The sequence below is a fragment of the Elephas maximus genome, chromosome 11 (genome assembly GCF_024166365.1).
Source record: "Elephas maximus indicus isolate mEleMax1 chromosome 11, mEleMax1 primary haplotype, whole genome shotgun sequence".
Taxonomy (NCBI): domain Eukaryota; kingdom Metazoa; phylum Chordata; class Mammalia; order Proboscidea; family Elephantidae; genus Elephas; species Elephas maximus.
Genome location: NC_064829.1, coordinates 99,777,759 through 99,793,337, shown reverse-complemented (window position 1 = coordinate 99,793,337; position 15,579 = coordinate 99,777,759). Strand labels below are relative to the sequence as shown.

General features: G+C 39.8%; 1 protein-coding gene across 1 annotated transcript in view; it reads left to right on the top strand.

Moving 5' to 3' along the window:
• The window catches only part of LOC126085920 (orphan sodium- and chloride-dependent neurotransmitter transporter NTT5-like), a 33,488-nt gene extending 18,047 nt beyond the window's left edge, over window positions 1–15,441 (top strand). Inside the window, exons 2-6 of the mRNA XM_049901762.1 lie at window positions 12,299–12,399; window positions 13,024–13,528; window positions 13,953–14,110; window positions 14,297–14,423; window positions 14,641–15,441. Coding sequence (XP_049757719.1) covers window positions 13,030–13,528; window positions 13,953–14,110; window positions 14,297–14,423; window positions 14,641–14,843 — 987 coding nt within the window. The 5' untranslated portion in view covers window positions 12,299–12,399; window positions 13,024–13,029 and the 3' untranslated portion in view covers window positions 14,844–15,441. The remainder of the gene's footprint in view (window positions 1–12,298; window positions 12,400–13,023; window positions 13,529–13,952; window positions 14,111–14,296; window positions 14,424–14,640) is intronic.
• Window positions 15,442–15,579: the final 138 nt, after the last annotated feature.

Below are 15,579 nucleotides of genomic sequence, written 5' to 3'. Positions count from 1 at the left end.
ATGATATCCCTGGTGCCACACCCTCTTCTGAATCCGGCTTGAATTTCTGGCAGTTTCCTGTCAGTGTACTGCTGCAGCCTCTTTGGAATGATCTTCAGCAAAATTTTACTCGCATTTGATATTAATGATATTGTTCAATAATTTCTGCACTCGGCTGGATCATCTTTCTTTGGAATAGGCATAAATATGGATCTCTTCCAATCAGTTGGCCTGGTAGCTGTCTTCCAAATTTCTTGGCATACACAAAGTGAGCTCTTCCAGCGCTGCATCTGTTTGTTGAAACATCTCAGTTGGTATTCCGTCAATTCCTGAAGCCTTGTTTTTTGCCAATACCTTCAGTGCAGCTTAGACTTCTTCCTTAAGTACCACTGGTTCTTGATCATATGCTACCTCCTGAAATGGTAGAACATCGACCAATCCTTTTTGGAACAGTGACTCTGTATATTCCTTCCATCTTCTTTTGATGCTTCCTGTGCTGTTCAGTATTTTGTCCATAAATACTAAAACAAAACCAAACCCATTGCCATTGAGTCGGTTCCGACTCATAGCGACCTTTCAATATTGTGACTCGTAGCTTGAATTTTCTCTTCAGTTCTTTCAGTTTGAGAAATGCCAAGCATGTTCTTTCCTTTTGGTTGTGTAACTCCTGGTCTTTGCACATGTCGTTCAGCTCACTAATGCCTAGGATATCAATCTTTATGTATTCCATTTCATTTTTGATGACTTCTAATTTTCCTAGATTCATACTTCGTACATTCCATGTTGCTGTTATTAATGGATGTTTGGAGCTGTTTCTTCTCATTTTGAGTCGTGCCGTGTCAGCAAATGAAGGTCTTGGAAGCTTTACTTCATCTATGTCATTAAGGTTGACTCTACTTCGAGAAGGCAGTTCTTACTCAATGGTATTTTAAGTGCCTTCCAACCTGAGGGGCTCATCTTCCGGCACTATATCAGATAATGTTGCGCTGCTATTTGTAAGGCTTTCACTGGCCAATTTTTTCTAAAGTAGACTGCCAAGTTCTTCTTCCTAGTCTTTCTTTGTCTGGAAGCTTCGTTGAAACTTGTCCACTATGGGTGATCCTGCTGGTATTTGAAATACCCATGGCATAGCTTCCAACATCCCAGCAACATGCAAGCCACCACAGTACAACAAAGTGACAGACATACATGGAGGTTGTATATGTGTGTGTGTGTATGTGTGTATATATACATACACATGGACTGCTGCTATTCATAGGGTTATTTATATATCAAGTTTGTGTATGTGTGTCCAGCTTCTTTTGCTCAGCATTTGTATTTTATTTTCAACAGATTAAAGTGTGAAATATAATGTGCATCCAAAAAAGTGAATAAAACATATAGAGTGTTTAACAAATAATTATAATGCTTGTATCTGTGTAGCTGCCACCCAGATCAAGAAATAGAACGTTGCCATCACTAGAAGACTTTCTCTTACCACTTCAGTACCCCCTTCACTCTTCTAGAAATAACCTATATTCTAACTTGTGCAATAATAATTTCCTTGCTTTTCTTTAGAGTTTTACCAAGTATTTACGCATCCCTAAACTATGCGAATAAGTTTTACTTCTTTTTGAACTTTGATATATGGGCTTATTCTGTATGGGATATTTTGTTATGATTCATTTGTTCAACATTGCTTGTAAGATTAATTTATATTGGTTTTTTTCCTTTTTTTATTGTGCTTTAGGTGAAAGTTTATAGAGCAAATTAGTTTCTCATTCAAAAATTTATACACAAATTGTTTGTGACATTGGTTGCAATCCCTGCATTGTGACAGCACTCTCCCCCTTTCACTTTCCACCCCGGTTTCTCTGGTTCTGTTTGTCCAGTTTTCCTGTCCCTTCTCATCTTCTTGTCTTTGTTTTTGGGCAAGCGTTGCCCGTTTGGTCTCGTATACTTGATTGATCTAAGAAAAGCACATTCCTCACGTGTGTTATTGTTTGTTTTATAGGGAGGCCTAATCTTTGGCTGAAAGGTGAACTTTGGGAGTGACTTCAATTCTGAGTTAGAAGGATGTCCTGGGGCCATAATCTCAGGGTTTCCTCCAGTCTCTGTCAGACCAGTAAGTCTGGTCTTTTTTGTGAATTTGATCTTTTGTTCTATGTTTTTCTCCTGCTCTGTCCGGGATCCTCTGTTGTAATCCCAGTCAGAGTAGTCGGTAGTGGTATCCGGGCACCATCTAGTTCTTCTGGTCTCAGGGTTGTGTAGGCTATGGTTCATGTAGTCCATTAGTCTTCTGGATTAATTGCTCCCTTGAGTCTTTAATTTTTTCACTCTCCTTTGCTCCAGACTAAAAGAGATCAATAGCTGTATCCTAGATGGCCCCTAGCAAGCTTTTAAGACCCCAGATGCTATTCACCGAAGTGGAACTATGTTGTGCCAATTGACGTAGATGTTCCCAGAGCCTATGATCCTTTGCCTTCAAGCCTGGGAACTTCATCCTGTGAGGTGTTTAGTTATCTCTAAGAGGCTTCCCTGCTTTTGCTACTTTTGTGCTGTATTATCTGTATTAATATTTGAGGAGCACCTACAGTCATGTATTAGAAATTTTCACCACCAAACCTGTATCTGCTGGTGGGTGTGCTCCCTCACCCACCCGCCCCTTGGCATATCTGTGTATCCATTTGTGGATTATTGTTTGTTAATACTATTGTTGCAGGATTGTTGACGCTAAAGTAGTTACCATAAAAAAAAAAAAAAGTAGTTACAAAGTTGACCTTTATTCCTGTGTTCTTCTCAGTGTCTTCTCTTGCCTTGGTCATGTTGTGTTTACTTCTCTCATACTATGTATTGCTGTTCCCTTTACCAACGTTAACACTTGTCTACTATCTCTTTGGTAATTTTCCTTCCCTCCGTTTGTCGTTACTTTATGATACTGGTCTCATACAATATTTGTGCTTTTACTCTTGACTTTTTTCACTCAGCATAGTGCCCTCTAGATTCACCCATGCTGTGAGATGTTTTGCAGATTTGTCATTATTCTTTATCATTGCATAGTATTCCACTGTGTGTACATACCACAGTTTGTTAATCCATTCATCTGTTGATGTCATTGTCCTAGTCATCTAGAGCTGTTATAACAAAAATACCACAAGTGGATGGCTTCAACAAACAGAAGTTCATTCTCTCACAGTCTAATAGGCTAGAAGTCTGAATTCAGGGTGTCAGCTCCAGGGGAAGGCTTTCTGTGTCAGCTCTGTAGGAAGGTCCTTGTCATCATTCTTCTCCTGGTCTCGGAGCTTCCTTGCATAGGAACGTCAAGTCCAAAGGATGCGTTCTGCTCCAACCTCATTAACATCATAGAGATAGGATTTACAGCATATGGGAAAATCACATCAGATGACGAAATAGTGGACAGCCACACAATACTGGAAATCATGGCCTAGCCAAGTTGACATATTTTTGGGAGACACAGTTCAATCCATGACAGGCATTTAGGTTGCTTTCACCTTTTCGCTGTTGTAAATAATGCTGCAGTGAACATGGGTGTGCATATGTCTATCTGTGTCATGGCTTTCTGTTCTTTAGGGTATTGTGATCGTTAAGATTGTGCGTCAACTTGGCTGGGCCATAATTCTAAGTGGTTTGGCAGTTATGATCTAGTTTGGCAGTTACATAATGATGTGATCACCTCTATGATGAGATTTGATATATGATCACCTTCATGATGGGATCTGCTGTGAGTAGCCAGTCAGTTGAAAGGGAGTTTCCTTGGGAGGTGTGGCTTGCGTCCAATATAGGTGAACTTTCTGGCAAGTCTTGTGGACTTTTGCTCACTCTGGATCCTGTAGCTGGCTCCTGTTTGACTGACCTCGGTTCTTGGGACTCGAGCTAGCAACTTACCCGTCATCTTGTCTGCCAGTCTTAGAATTTGTCAGTCTTCAAAGCCTGTGAGCCAGGAGAAGCCTCCTGTCTGACCCATGGACTTGGGACTTTGAAGCTACTACAACCGCGTGAGCCATTTCCTTGTTATAAAGCTCTCTCTATATATCTGTACTCTTTACTGGTTTTGCTTCTCTAGAGAACCCAGCCTAAGACGGGTATATACTTAGGAGTGGGATTGTTGAATCACAAGATATTTCTATTTCTAGCTTTTTGAGGAAGTGTCATACTGTTTTCCATAGTGGTTGTACCATTTTACGTTCCCACAAGTAGTGTATGAGAGTTCCAGTCTCCCCACAACCTCACCAACATTTGTTGTTTCCTGTGAATTTATATTGTTGAGTGTAGCTGTAGTTCCTTTATTTTCTTCACATCTTTATAGCATTCCTTTCTTTGATTATTGTACAATTTATTAATATCACTGTTGATGGATATTTGTGTTTTTTCTCCATTTTGGCAATTATGAATAGTGCTGCTGAGAACATTCTGTGATAGGCAGAATTATGTAGTTGGTAAGTGCTTTGTTTCTGAAACTCAGCTTAGTTAAATTCTAACTCTATCACTCATTAGCAGCATAATCTTAGGAAAGCCATGTAATTTCTTTTTGTTTTGATTTGTTAAAATGCCTGTATGATATGTAGTCATGACCCTTCTTTCATTCCTGTTATTGGTGATTTGTCTATCTTTTCTCTCTTGATCAGTCTATCTAGAGGTTTACCACTTTTGTTGATATTTCAAAGAACCAGCTTTGATTTTGTTAGTTTTCTCTATTGTCTGTTTTCCAGTCTATTAATTTTTGTTCTACACTTATTCTTTCCTTTATTTTGCTTTGGATTTAATTTGCTCCTCTTTTTCTAGCTTCTTACAGGTCATTGGTTTTAAACCTTCTTTTTTTTTTTTTTTAAATATAAGCATATAAAGCCATACATTTTTTGGTAAACATTGCTTTAGTTTCATTCCACAAATTGTGATATATTATAGCTTCATTATCCTTCAGTTTAATATATTTTATAATACCTTTGTTCCACTTTGATCTTTGGATTATTTAGTAGTATACTCTTTAATTTCCAAATATCTGAATTTCCATTAAATATCCTGTTACTGATATTCAATTTAATTAATGGTAGTCAGAGAAGACACTGTGTGATTTGAGCCCTTGTGGATTTATTGAGACTTGTTTAATGGCTTAGCGTATGGCATTTGTAAGGAATGTGTCTTCTGTAGGTTTTGGTTCTGTAGATATCAAGTAGGTCAAAGTGGCTGATAGTGTTTTTCAGATCCTCTATATCTTTACTGCTTTTTGGTCTTTTCATTTTTTTTTGTAATCAGTTACTGAGAGAGGTGTGTTTATTTTATGTGATACTGATACAGCCACTCCAACCTTCTTATGCTTACTGTTTGCATGGTGCATCTTTTTCTATTAATTTACTTTCATCTATCTGTGTCTTTGAACTTAAAGTGTATCTCTTAGAGAAACATGTGGTGGGACCTTGCTTTTCTTTTTTTTTTTTTTACTTGTTTTGACAATGTTTGCCTTTTATCTGGAAGGACTAATGCAATAACATGTAATATAATGATTGATATGGTTGGATTTTGGTGCCCCACTTTATTATCTGTTTGTCGATTTTGCTTTCTTCCCCCCCTTCCTTTATTTCTCTGTTCCTGTCTTCTTTTGATTGCTTGAATAAGTTTTAGTATTACATTTTGATTTATCTATTGTCTTTGTGGCTATAGCTCCTTGCAACATTAAATTAGCAGTTTTTCTAGGGATTACAATTCATTTCCTTTTTTTAGTTTCTCTTAATTGTAAAAATATATATAATACAACAGTTGCCAATTCAACATGTGTTAGATGTTACCGTATCTAGTGATATCAGTTACATTAATCATGTTGTGCAACCATTACCCTTAATCAATGCCAGGTTTCCCATCGCGATAAACAGACGCTCGGTGCTTCCCAACAATGGCTCCCTCTTTCCTCCTCCCTTCCACCCCTGATAGTCACTAATAAACTTCAGTCTCTATACATTTGTCTATTCTTATCCTTTCATATTAGTGAGATCATACAACATTTGTCCCTTTGTGATTGATTTATGTCACTCAGCATAATGTTTTCAAGGTTGGTCTGTGTTGTAGCAAGTACAGGTAGTACCCAGCTTATGTTGTGGTTCCATTCCAACGACTCCATCTTGAGTTGGTCCTGATGTAAATTGAATATCTAATTAAAAAAAAAAATTCATTATTGTTGTCTTTTATTATTAACGTCTGTATAAACCTGATCTTTATTTGTTTTTTGGGGTTGGAAACATTTTATGTAAACTTACAGATATACAGATTATGCACTGCAACATATCACTAACATAAGATGTACAAAAGAAAAAAAAAATGGACGGTTGTAAGTGTGGTTCTTGGTCACTTGAATACTTTAGTAAGTCAGGATTACCAGTATCAGAATTTCATTTCTCTTTATGGATGAATAGTATTCCATTGTGTGTATGTACAGCATTTTGTTTATCCATTCATCCACTGATGGACATTTAGATTGTTTCTATCCATTGGCTATTGTGAATAGTGCTGTAACGAACATGGGTGTACATGTGTCTGTTTGTCACGGCTTTCAAGTCCCTTGGGCATATATCTAGGAGTGGAGTTACTGGGTCATGTGGTAGTTCTATGTGTAATTTTTTGAGGAACCACCGCACTGTTTTCTATAATGGCTGTACCATTTTACATTCTCACCAACAATGGATAGGGGTTGCAGTTTTCCCACATCCTTGCCAACATTTTTTTATTTTCCATTTTTTTAAACTTAGCCATCCTAGTGGGAGTGAAGTGGTATCTCACTGTGGTTCCTTAACTTTTTATAATCTGTTTAGAGTTAAAATTTTAACATTTCATATGTTATTGTTGTTAGGGGCCACCAGTTCATTTTCACCTCATAGCAACCCCATGTGACAGAGTAGAACTACTCCATAGGGTTTTCTTGATTATACTCCTTATGGAAGCAGATCACCAGGTCTTTCTCCCATGGAGCCATTGGATGGGTTAGAACTGCCAGTCTTTTCGTTAGCAGCCAAACACTTAAGCATTACATCACTAGGGATCCTTATCATTTCATGTAAAATGTAGAAATTTTGCAACTTCATAGGTCCAATATTTGTGCCCTCTCACTCTCCTTTATACTATACATTTTTTATGTTACATCTACATGCATTATAAAATCTTTGATTTAACGTTACAATTTTTGCTTTAAACTTTCATGCGCATTTTAAAGAAAGAGGAAAATCGTAAACTAACTTCAGAGAGAAGAGAGAGAATCAGCCATCACAAAGCTGATTCCTGTCAGGTAGAGGTCAGACATACCCCCAATCTCCAACTTTTTCAGCATTTCTGACACTGCTCATCTCCCATGGCACTTTCTACTTCTCTGCTGGGTTTGATAATTAGTTGCAATAGTCACACAGAACTCAGAAACCATACTCCCAGTTATATGGTTTATTAGGGAAGTAACAGGCTACAAATTAGGATCAGGATCAACTTGGAAGTAACTGGCTACAACTCAGGATCTGCATTAGGAAGTACACAGGCAAGGTCTGGAAGGCTCCCCCAAAGTGAAGAGTACATCCTTCCCTTCAGTAAAGGACAGCTTTCTCAGTTCTCTCTTAGCCATGCGTACCTGCTCTTAGCCATGCACACCGCCTCGGGACAGGCCTCTTTTCGGCCTCCTCAGAGCAGTCCTCCCCTTGGCCTGCATATCTCCTCTTGTCTATGCACACCCCCTTCTCTGCTGTGCAGGCCTCCTCTTGGCAGTGCATGCCCTCTCGACGTGCAAGCCCTGGACTCTCTCTCTTGGCCTTATAGGTATCTTCAGTGTTACAACGCTTGAGTCGTTTTGTAGCACTTTTAGCTCCACTGGCAAGCCTTCTGCCCAAAGGCGCTCAGCTTTCTTTTACTCTTTGTTTCTTCTCTCTTCTCCTCTGTCCTTGCCTCTTTTTCTTGCCTCTGACCATCTCTGTGGTGTTGGCTCCTTAGATAAGCAAGTGGCTCAATTCTGTTGAGTGGATTTTCAAGCCACAAATAGTGATTTGCATAATAACTGACCAATCCTCTCACTGGACTAAAATGACCAATCAGTTCACTGGACTGCAAGTGGTTCTATGTGTAATAACTGACATTTTCTGCCATCAGGGGTTTTACACACCTTATTTGCATAGCGAACTGTCCAACCCATGCAAGATTGTGGCCTAGTAAATCATCTTGGCAGAGCTACAAACCCAGGGCCAGAAAGCCACATATAAAGAGAAATCCATTGCACTGCAAAAATATAGTTTTTTATATTTATCTACATGTTTGGTATTTCTAATACTCCTTATTTGTTTCTGAAGGTCTCAGTTTCCTTCTGATACTATTACCCTTCAGACTCAAGAACTTCCTTTATCATTTTTTGTAGTGTGGGTCTGCTGGTGATAGTTTTCTTTGTTGTTTTTTTATATGAAAATGTCTTTATTTCACTGTGTTTATTGAAAGATTTTTTTTTTCATTATAGAATTCTGGTTAACAGTTTTTTGTTTTCGATTTTTTCTTTCAGCACTTTAAATATGTTGCTCCACTGTCTTCTGGCCTTTATAGTTTCTGATGAGTAGTATGCAATATATGGTATTGTTCCCCTCTATATATGCTGGTTTTCTCTCTCTGCTTTCAAGATTTTCTCTTTCTTTTTGTTTTTTATCAGTTTTTTTTTTTTTTTTTTTTATATATGCTGGTTTTCTCTCTCTGCTTTCAAGATTTTCTCTTTCTTTTTGTTTTTTTATCAGATTGACTGCTACGTGTAGACATGTTTCTGTTCGTATTTAACTGAGGGAAGTAACAGGCTACAACTTGGTATTCTCTGAATGTCTTTAACTTGTAAGCCTATGCCTTTCACCAAATTTTGGAGGGTTTCTGTCATTATTTCTTCAAATATTTTCAGCCCTATTTTCTTTCCTCTCCTTCTGATACTCCAGTTATGCATTGTTAGACCTTTTGTTTCCCAGGTCCCTAAGGCTCTGTTCATTTTTCTCATGTTTTTTCCCTTCAGAAACTGGATGATATTTATCAGTCCATCTTCAAGTTTACTAACTCTTAGCTCTGTCATCTCCAATACGCTGTTAAGACCATCCAGAGAATTTTAATACAGTTCTGCTTGAAAATTTATTTTCTGAAACACTGAGCCACTTTATTAGGAATGTGAGTTGTGAATTGTTCCTCAGTGAGTTCAGTTTGGTTCTATCAGAACGTATTTGGTTTTTGACGTGATGGTAGGACCTTAGTATACAGAAAAGATGCAGATTTTCTGCATATTTTTATTTTCTAAATTATTTAATTTGTTTGGGGTTGGGGAGATGGTGGCTAATACTGGATGGACACTTTTTACCACCCAGTAGCTGGGAGAAGTGAAGACTGGAGGCGAAGTTAGGAATATTGTGTATCTCCTTATTTATTCAAGTTTTATTTTGTTTCCCCCATACATTTTTGTATTTTTTAATATGAGCCTTGTATATTTTTAGAAAGTTAATTACATAAATTTTTTTGTAACTACTTTGAACAGGTTTTTTAAAAATGTTCTATTTATTGTTGAAAGCATAGTAGACACTTCATAAATGATTGCTATTATTCCCCTATGCTTATTACCAGGCCATTTATATTCCAATTATTACTTTGTTTTCTGTGTTAGTTGACCTTGACTTTTTTTTTCCAGAGGAGAGTACATATGTACTAGGATACAGATTATTATTATTATTTTGTTTCTCTTTTTATTTATCCTTGAATAAGGAAAGATTAGTCCTAGCTTGCTACTTTCCCAAAATTGTTTGGCATTAAATTCCCTTTTGTACCTTATAGGTCTCTGATTATTGGCGTAGAATGCGCTTTACGTATCTTAAGCTTGAAGGCTCAGTAACTAGGTTTATATGACCTGTTCAGTGATTTAGACTCCATGATGGAGAGGAGAAGGAGCTGGTTCCATGAGTAGACTTAACTCATTATCTCTGTAGAGTTCTCCCTTTTTTTCTTTTTAACTAAAGAGACTGTGCCAAAGCTGTATTTCTGTGCTTAATTTTTTTTCAGCCTTGTTTCTCCTGCACATTTGTGGTTTGAATACCTTCCTCTTAATGCTGTAGTGGCACAGTTTGTCTCAGGGACAGATCCGTCCACCTGCTGATTTTCTCTTTAGAGTAGCCCACATGTCTCTGAACCCTCTGGCACAGTTTCTGGATGCTGTTGGTTCACTGGAGGAGAAGGGCTTTGGCAGCGTTGTTTCTGTCTCTCCCACCAGCTGCCTGGAAAATTTTAACTTACTTCCTGAAACATTGAACAGCTTTATTAGGAGTAGCGATGTGAATTGACCCCTCAGTAAATACAGCTTTTTCTGTCTACCGTGTATGTGGAATCCATGGGTGGTGCAAACAGTTATGTGCTCAGCTATTAACTAAAAGGTTGGTGGTTCAAATCTACCCAGAGGCACTTCAGAAGAAAGGCCTGGTGATCTACTGACAAAAGGTCATAGCCGTTACAAACTCTGTGGAGTGCAGTTCTCCTCTGACACACGTGGGGCTGCCATAACCTGGAATTGGCACAGTGGCAGCTGGTTTGGTTTTCTGGTTACTGTGTATGTAGCTGGAGCCCTGGCGGCACAGTGGTCAAGAGCTCAACTGTTAACCAAAAGGCCAGCAGCTTGAATCCACCAGCAGGTCCTTGGGAACCCTACGGGACAGTTCTACTCTGTTCTATGGGGCCACTATGAGTTGAAATCAACTTGACAGCAACAGGTTTGGTGTTTTTGTTTTTGTTGTATGTAGCCGAATTTTCTGTTTTGATCTGAGGATGAAGCCTTTTTTTCAGAAATCATGCTGAAATCCCCATATTTTTAATATTTTAAATTCATTTAATTGTTTTTTTCTTGGTGGGGGGAGGGAGATTATGGGTCAGTTTGGAAGTCGATGTTCACATGGCCATGTTTACTAGAAGATGCTTCCTTTGTTTTGACGGTGAATAGTAGAAGTGGCAGGGAATGTTCTAATATTTTTAAACTGTGTATATAACTTCAGAATTACAGTTGTCATTTCAGACTTACAATTCTCCCATCTTTTTTATGTTCATGACTATGACATTTTTAACGAGTACAGGCCAGTGATTTTATAGAATGTTCCTCAGTTTGGGTTTGTCTGATGTTTCTTCATGATTAGATTCTGATTATACATTTATGGCAGGAGGCCCACAGGGTGATGTTACGTTCTTCTCTGTTCATCATATCAGGAGGCACATGCTATCACCTCACTTTTATGATTTAGTTAAGATAGTATCTAATGCTGTAAAGATACTGCTTTTCCATTTGTGATTAATAAAGTAGTGGGGAGCTACATTAATACTGTGTAATTACATATATTCCCCATCAAACTTCCACCTTCTCCTGTTAGCAACCATTGATGATTTTTGCCTGAATCAGTTATTACTGATAGTTTCTAAATGATGATTTTCTGTTTCCACAGAGTGGTTTTTTCACCACTCTGTGCATTTACCAGTTTGCATGCTACTGTAATGAAGATCTTTTTCTTCATATTTATGTCAGTATGAATTAATGAGTTCTTATTTTATTCTATGTATTCCCATCTGTTACTACTATTATGTATTTTGATGCTCTGATTATCCCATATTTGGCTGATGGGATCCCCTAAATCTGACCGTGTTCAGTATCGTCCTTTTATTTTTTATTTTTACTTATACATATTTTTCTTATTAATGTAATACATTTATTTTTATAGAAATTTTCAAAAAGCAGAGAAAACAAACAAACAAAAAAAAACCCAAGCCTATTGCCGTTGAGTTGATTCTGACTCATAGCTACCTCATAGGACAGACTAGAACTGCCCCATAGGGTTTCCAAGGAGCATCTGGTGGATTTGAACTGCCACCCTTTTGTTTACCAGCCATAGATCGCAACCACTACACCACCAGGGTTTCCAAAAAGCAGAGAGGATATAAAAATCATGTAATCATATTATCTTCTGTATATTGATGTATTCCCTTTCAGCCTTTCCTTTCATTACATTTTTAAATGTAGTAGAGATAGAACTGTAGGAGAGCATTTCATCTTAGTTTTTTTTTTTTGCACCTATCATTGAATTACAAGCATTTTTCTGCACTATTAAGAACTCTTTGGAAACAGTGTGTTTCACACTGTGTGTGGCCACATGTGACCTAGATGTGACCATGCTGCCTTGAGGCCCACCTGCTGCCTTGAGGCCCACCTGCTGCCTCTGCTTTTGGATAGCATAGCCCCACCCCCTCTGAAAGAAAACTTCATTTCTCTATCTTCCCCATCTTCTACAACCAGATTTTTTTTCTCTTTTGTTTTCAGCACACTCCTTGCCCATTCGCTTGTACAGTTTTTGAGGATCCAACAAAGGATTGGTTTGCTGGAAGCACAGACAGCAGAGAAAAAAGTGACCCAGATATGAGGTAGAGCACTGTCCTCTTGCTTTGAATAGAGCAGTGGGGGTAGATAGACAATGATACATGAAAAACTAATACATAGTAATGTCAGTTGGTGAGAAATGCTATGAAGAAAAAGAAAAGTGGGTAGGATGGAAAGAGTGGCGGGTAGATAGCTGCTATGTTAGATAAATGAGCAAGGAAGGCATTTCTGATGAGATAATACTTGAGCAGAGACCTGAATGTTTTGAAGATGAGAAACTGAAGTACAGAGAGGTACAACAGGTTCCTTATGGTTATAACGCAGATTCAGGATTAAGTTAGTTCCTTTGACTCAAAAAAAAAAAAAAGCCCACTGTAAATTGTACCTCCCTCTCAAAAAAAAAAAAAAAAAAATTTTTTTTTTTTTCCCTCTGGCGAGTACAGGTCAATACTCTCAGCAAGTGGGCTTCCTGAATGTTAAACAGGCATTGTCTATCTCTACCTCTATTCCCTGTGTCAAAGCATTTCTAAGAAATAAATCTTTGCAAGAGATTTTTCTGTGTTTGAATTTCAGTGGTAGGGACAGAAATGAAAGGTTTTCTTTAAGAAGGTGTTGGGGATTGCTTTGGAACTCAGTCATTACTTGGCTCTAACATCTAAAATCTACAGTTTTTGATGTCCTTAAGGTCTATTCAGAAGTCTGACCTTTCACTTGAAGAAACTGGAGCTTCTCAAGACAATCTCCCTGGAATGAGTACAGAGGCCAAGGCTTCAGAAACCTCACTGGCAAAATCTTCATTTACAGAGACAAATCCTTCTCAGTGTATCTCAGAAATCCAAACTTGTGAATTGAGTTGTCCAGAGACCTGGTCTACAGTGACCTTCGTTTCGGAGACCCAGGTTGCAAAGGTCCGGGCCTGGGAGACCCAGGCTTGGGAGGCTCAGTCCAGGAGCAGCCAACTTAAGCAAGACTTTCTGTCCAAGATGGAGTCTGTCTCAGCCCGGAGACACAGAGCTTCATCTCTGAAGGTGCAGGTGACAAAGAAGAAAAAGAATGAAGACAGTACACGTCCACTCTGGTCCAACAAGGTTGAGTACATCCTGGCCCAGGTGGGCTACTCTGTGGGGTCGATGAACATCTGGAGTTTTCCCAACCTGTGGATTCAAAACGGAGGTATTAATGCTGGGGGCCAGTACTCATGGGTCCACCAGGAGATGGCAGGATAGTGGCCTGTCCATGTTCAAACTCTAAGACCTCTGAGAAATGTCAAGGCTGGACTTGGTACTCGGAGCAGGAAAGGAGCCAGGTGCTTGAACACTTAGGAACAGGGTATCCGAACACTTATATTTATGAGGTGGTGGGGCTGGAGGCCTAAGTCAGGGGCAGGGGTGGAAAGTAGGAATATGTGTCTTCTAGGAATTGGGGGCCAGGGGACTGGACACCTAGGACTGTGAGGGATGAGGAAGCAGGTGAACTCTGATGTCTGTGGCCCTGAGGGAGGTAACTGGTGGGAAACATGTTTTCCTGGACCCCTGAGAAGTCCAGACTCTGAAAGGCAAGATGGTTCTCAGAACCCCTCCCCGAATCCCCTGCACAGGCGTTTTTCTCGTCTTCTATATCCTCATGCTGTTCCTGATTGGAGTTCCTCTCCTCTTCATGGAGATGGCATCTGGTCAGAGGCTGCGTCAGGGTAGCCTTGGTGTATGGAAGCTCACCAGCCCCTGGATGACTGGTTTGGGTTATACCACCTTCTTGGTAAGGAGCTCTGAGCTGCCCAGCCCTACCCTTTACACCTAACCCCATCCCAACCCTTTTCCTGGAATGGGTCCTATAACTTTTCTTCCATGGGTCAAGTCCCTTCAGTTCCCCATCCTCTGTCAAATACCTTCCTTTTTCCTGCCCACTTTATTCCTCCCCAGCTGCCTCCTCCTTGGCCCCCAGGTGTGCTTCATCGAGGGCTTAGTCTTCAATTTGGTCAATTGCTGGAGCCTCCTCTATTTGAGCCAGTCCTTCCAGTTTCCTGTTCCATGGGAGACATGTCCCTTAGTGAAGAACTCCAGTGAATTTGGTGAGATGGAAGAGAAAGAGGAGGAGAAGGGGAAAACTGAAAGGTGGAAGGGAATTAGGAGGAGGAGGAGGGGGTGTGAAGGGATAAGGAAGAGGAGGGTAGTAGAAGGAAGAAGAAATGGGAGGTGGAAAGAAGAGAGAAGAGGTAGTGAAGGGAATAAAGAAGAGGGGAGGGGTAGCCCTGTTTAGCAGACGTGTTCAAAGCCAGGTATCTCTAGATCCTGAGTGTGCCCGGACGACACCCTCCATGTACTTCTGGTACCGGAAGACCTTGAAGGCCTCAGACACAATCGAGGATGGTGGGGTATTAATCCCCAGTGTGACCCTGTCCCTCTTACTGATCTGGTTTCTTACTGGTCTTATCATGATCAATGGGCTCAAGTCCACTGGGAAGGTGAGCCTCTACTTTTGTTTTCCTTGACATTCTCAGATGCTCTGGCCCTCACCTGACTCTGTTAGTCATTGATCTCCTAATTTCTCACTACCTCTAGCCTTTTACTCCCACTAGCCCCTAACCCCTGCTGAAAGCTGTCTTCCAACTTCTGCCAATTTCTGACTCAGAGCTTCCGATTCTTGCTGACAGTTGATGCCTACTAATATAAGGTTGCTAATATGTCCCACTCTCAATTTAGGCATTATATGTCTTGGTGCTGCTTCCCTATCTCATCCTCTTGTGTTTCCTGATTCGGAGTCCACTGCTGGAAGGTGCATCATTTGGCCTTCAGCATATGTTGGTTTTCAAGAAGGTATACCTTGCCCATTCCTCCATCAACCTTTAGGAGACACCATAGCAGCCTATTCTTAGGGCCTCCTTTCCTCATTATCCATTATCTCCCTCTGTGTCCCCTGTCCTGTACATTTCTGTTCTAATTTTCTTCTCCTTCTTCATTTATATATTCCCTTATACTTGTCTTCTCTGTTTTAGGTATCGATTGAGGATTCCATAAGTATTTTTTTCCAAGTAGGGATGTACGTTTTGCTTTCCCTGGGCTTAGGCCTTGGCATCATTGCCTCCTTCGCAACATACATGCCCCCGTCCAACAATTGTCTCACTGATGCCTTTCTCATGGCTCTTGTCAACCTGGGTACCTCGCTGATTGCTACACCAGTCATCTTCGCTGTCATGGGCTTCTGGGCCACCGTCATCGCACATCGCT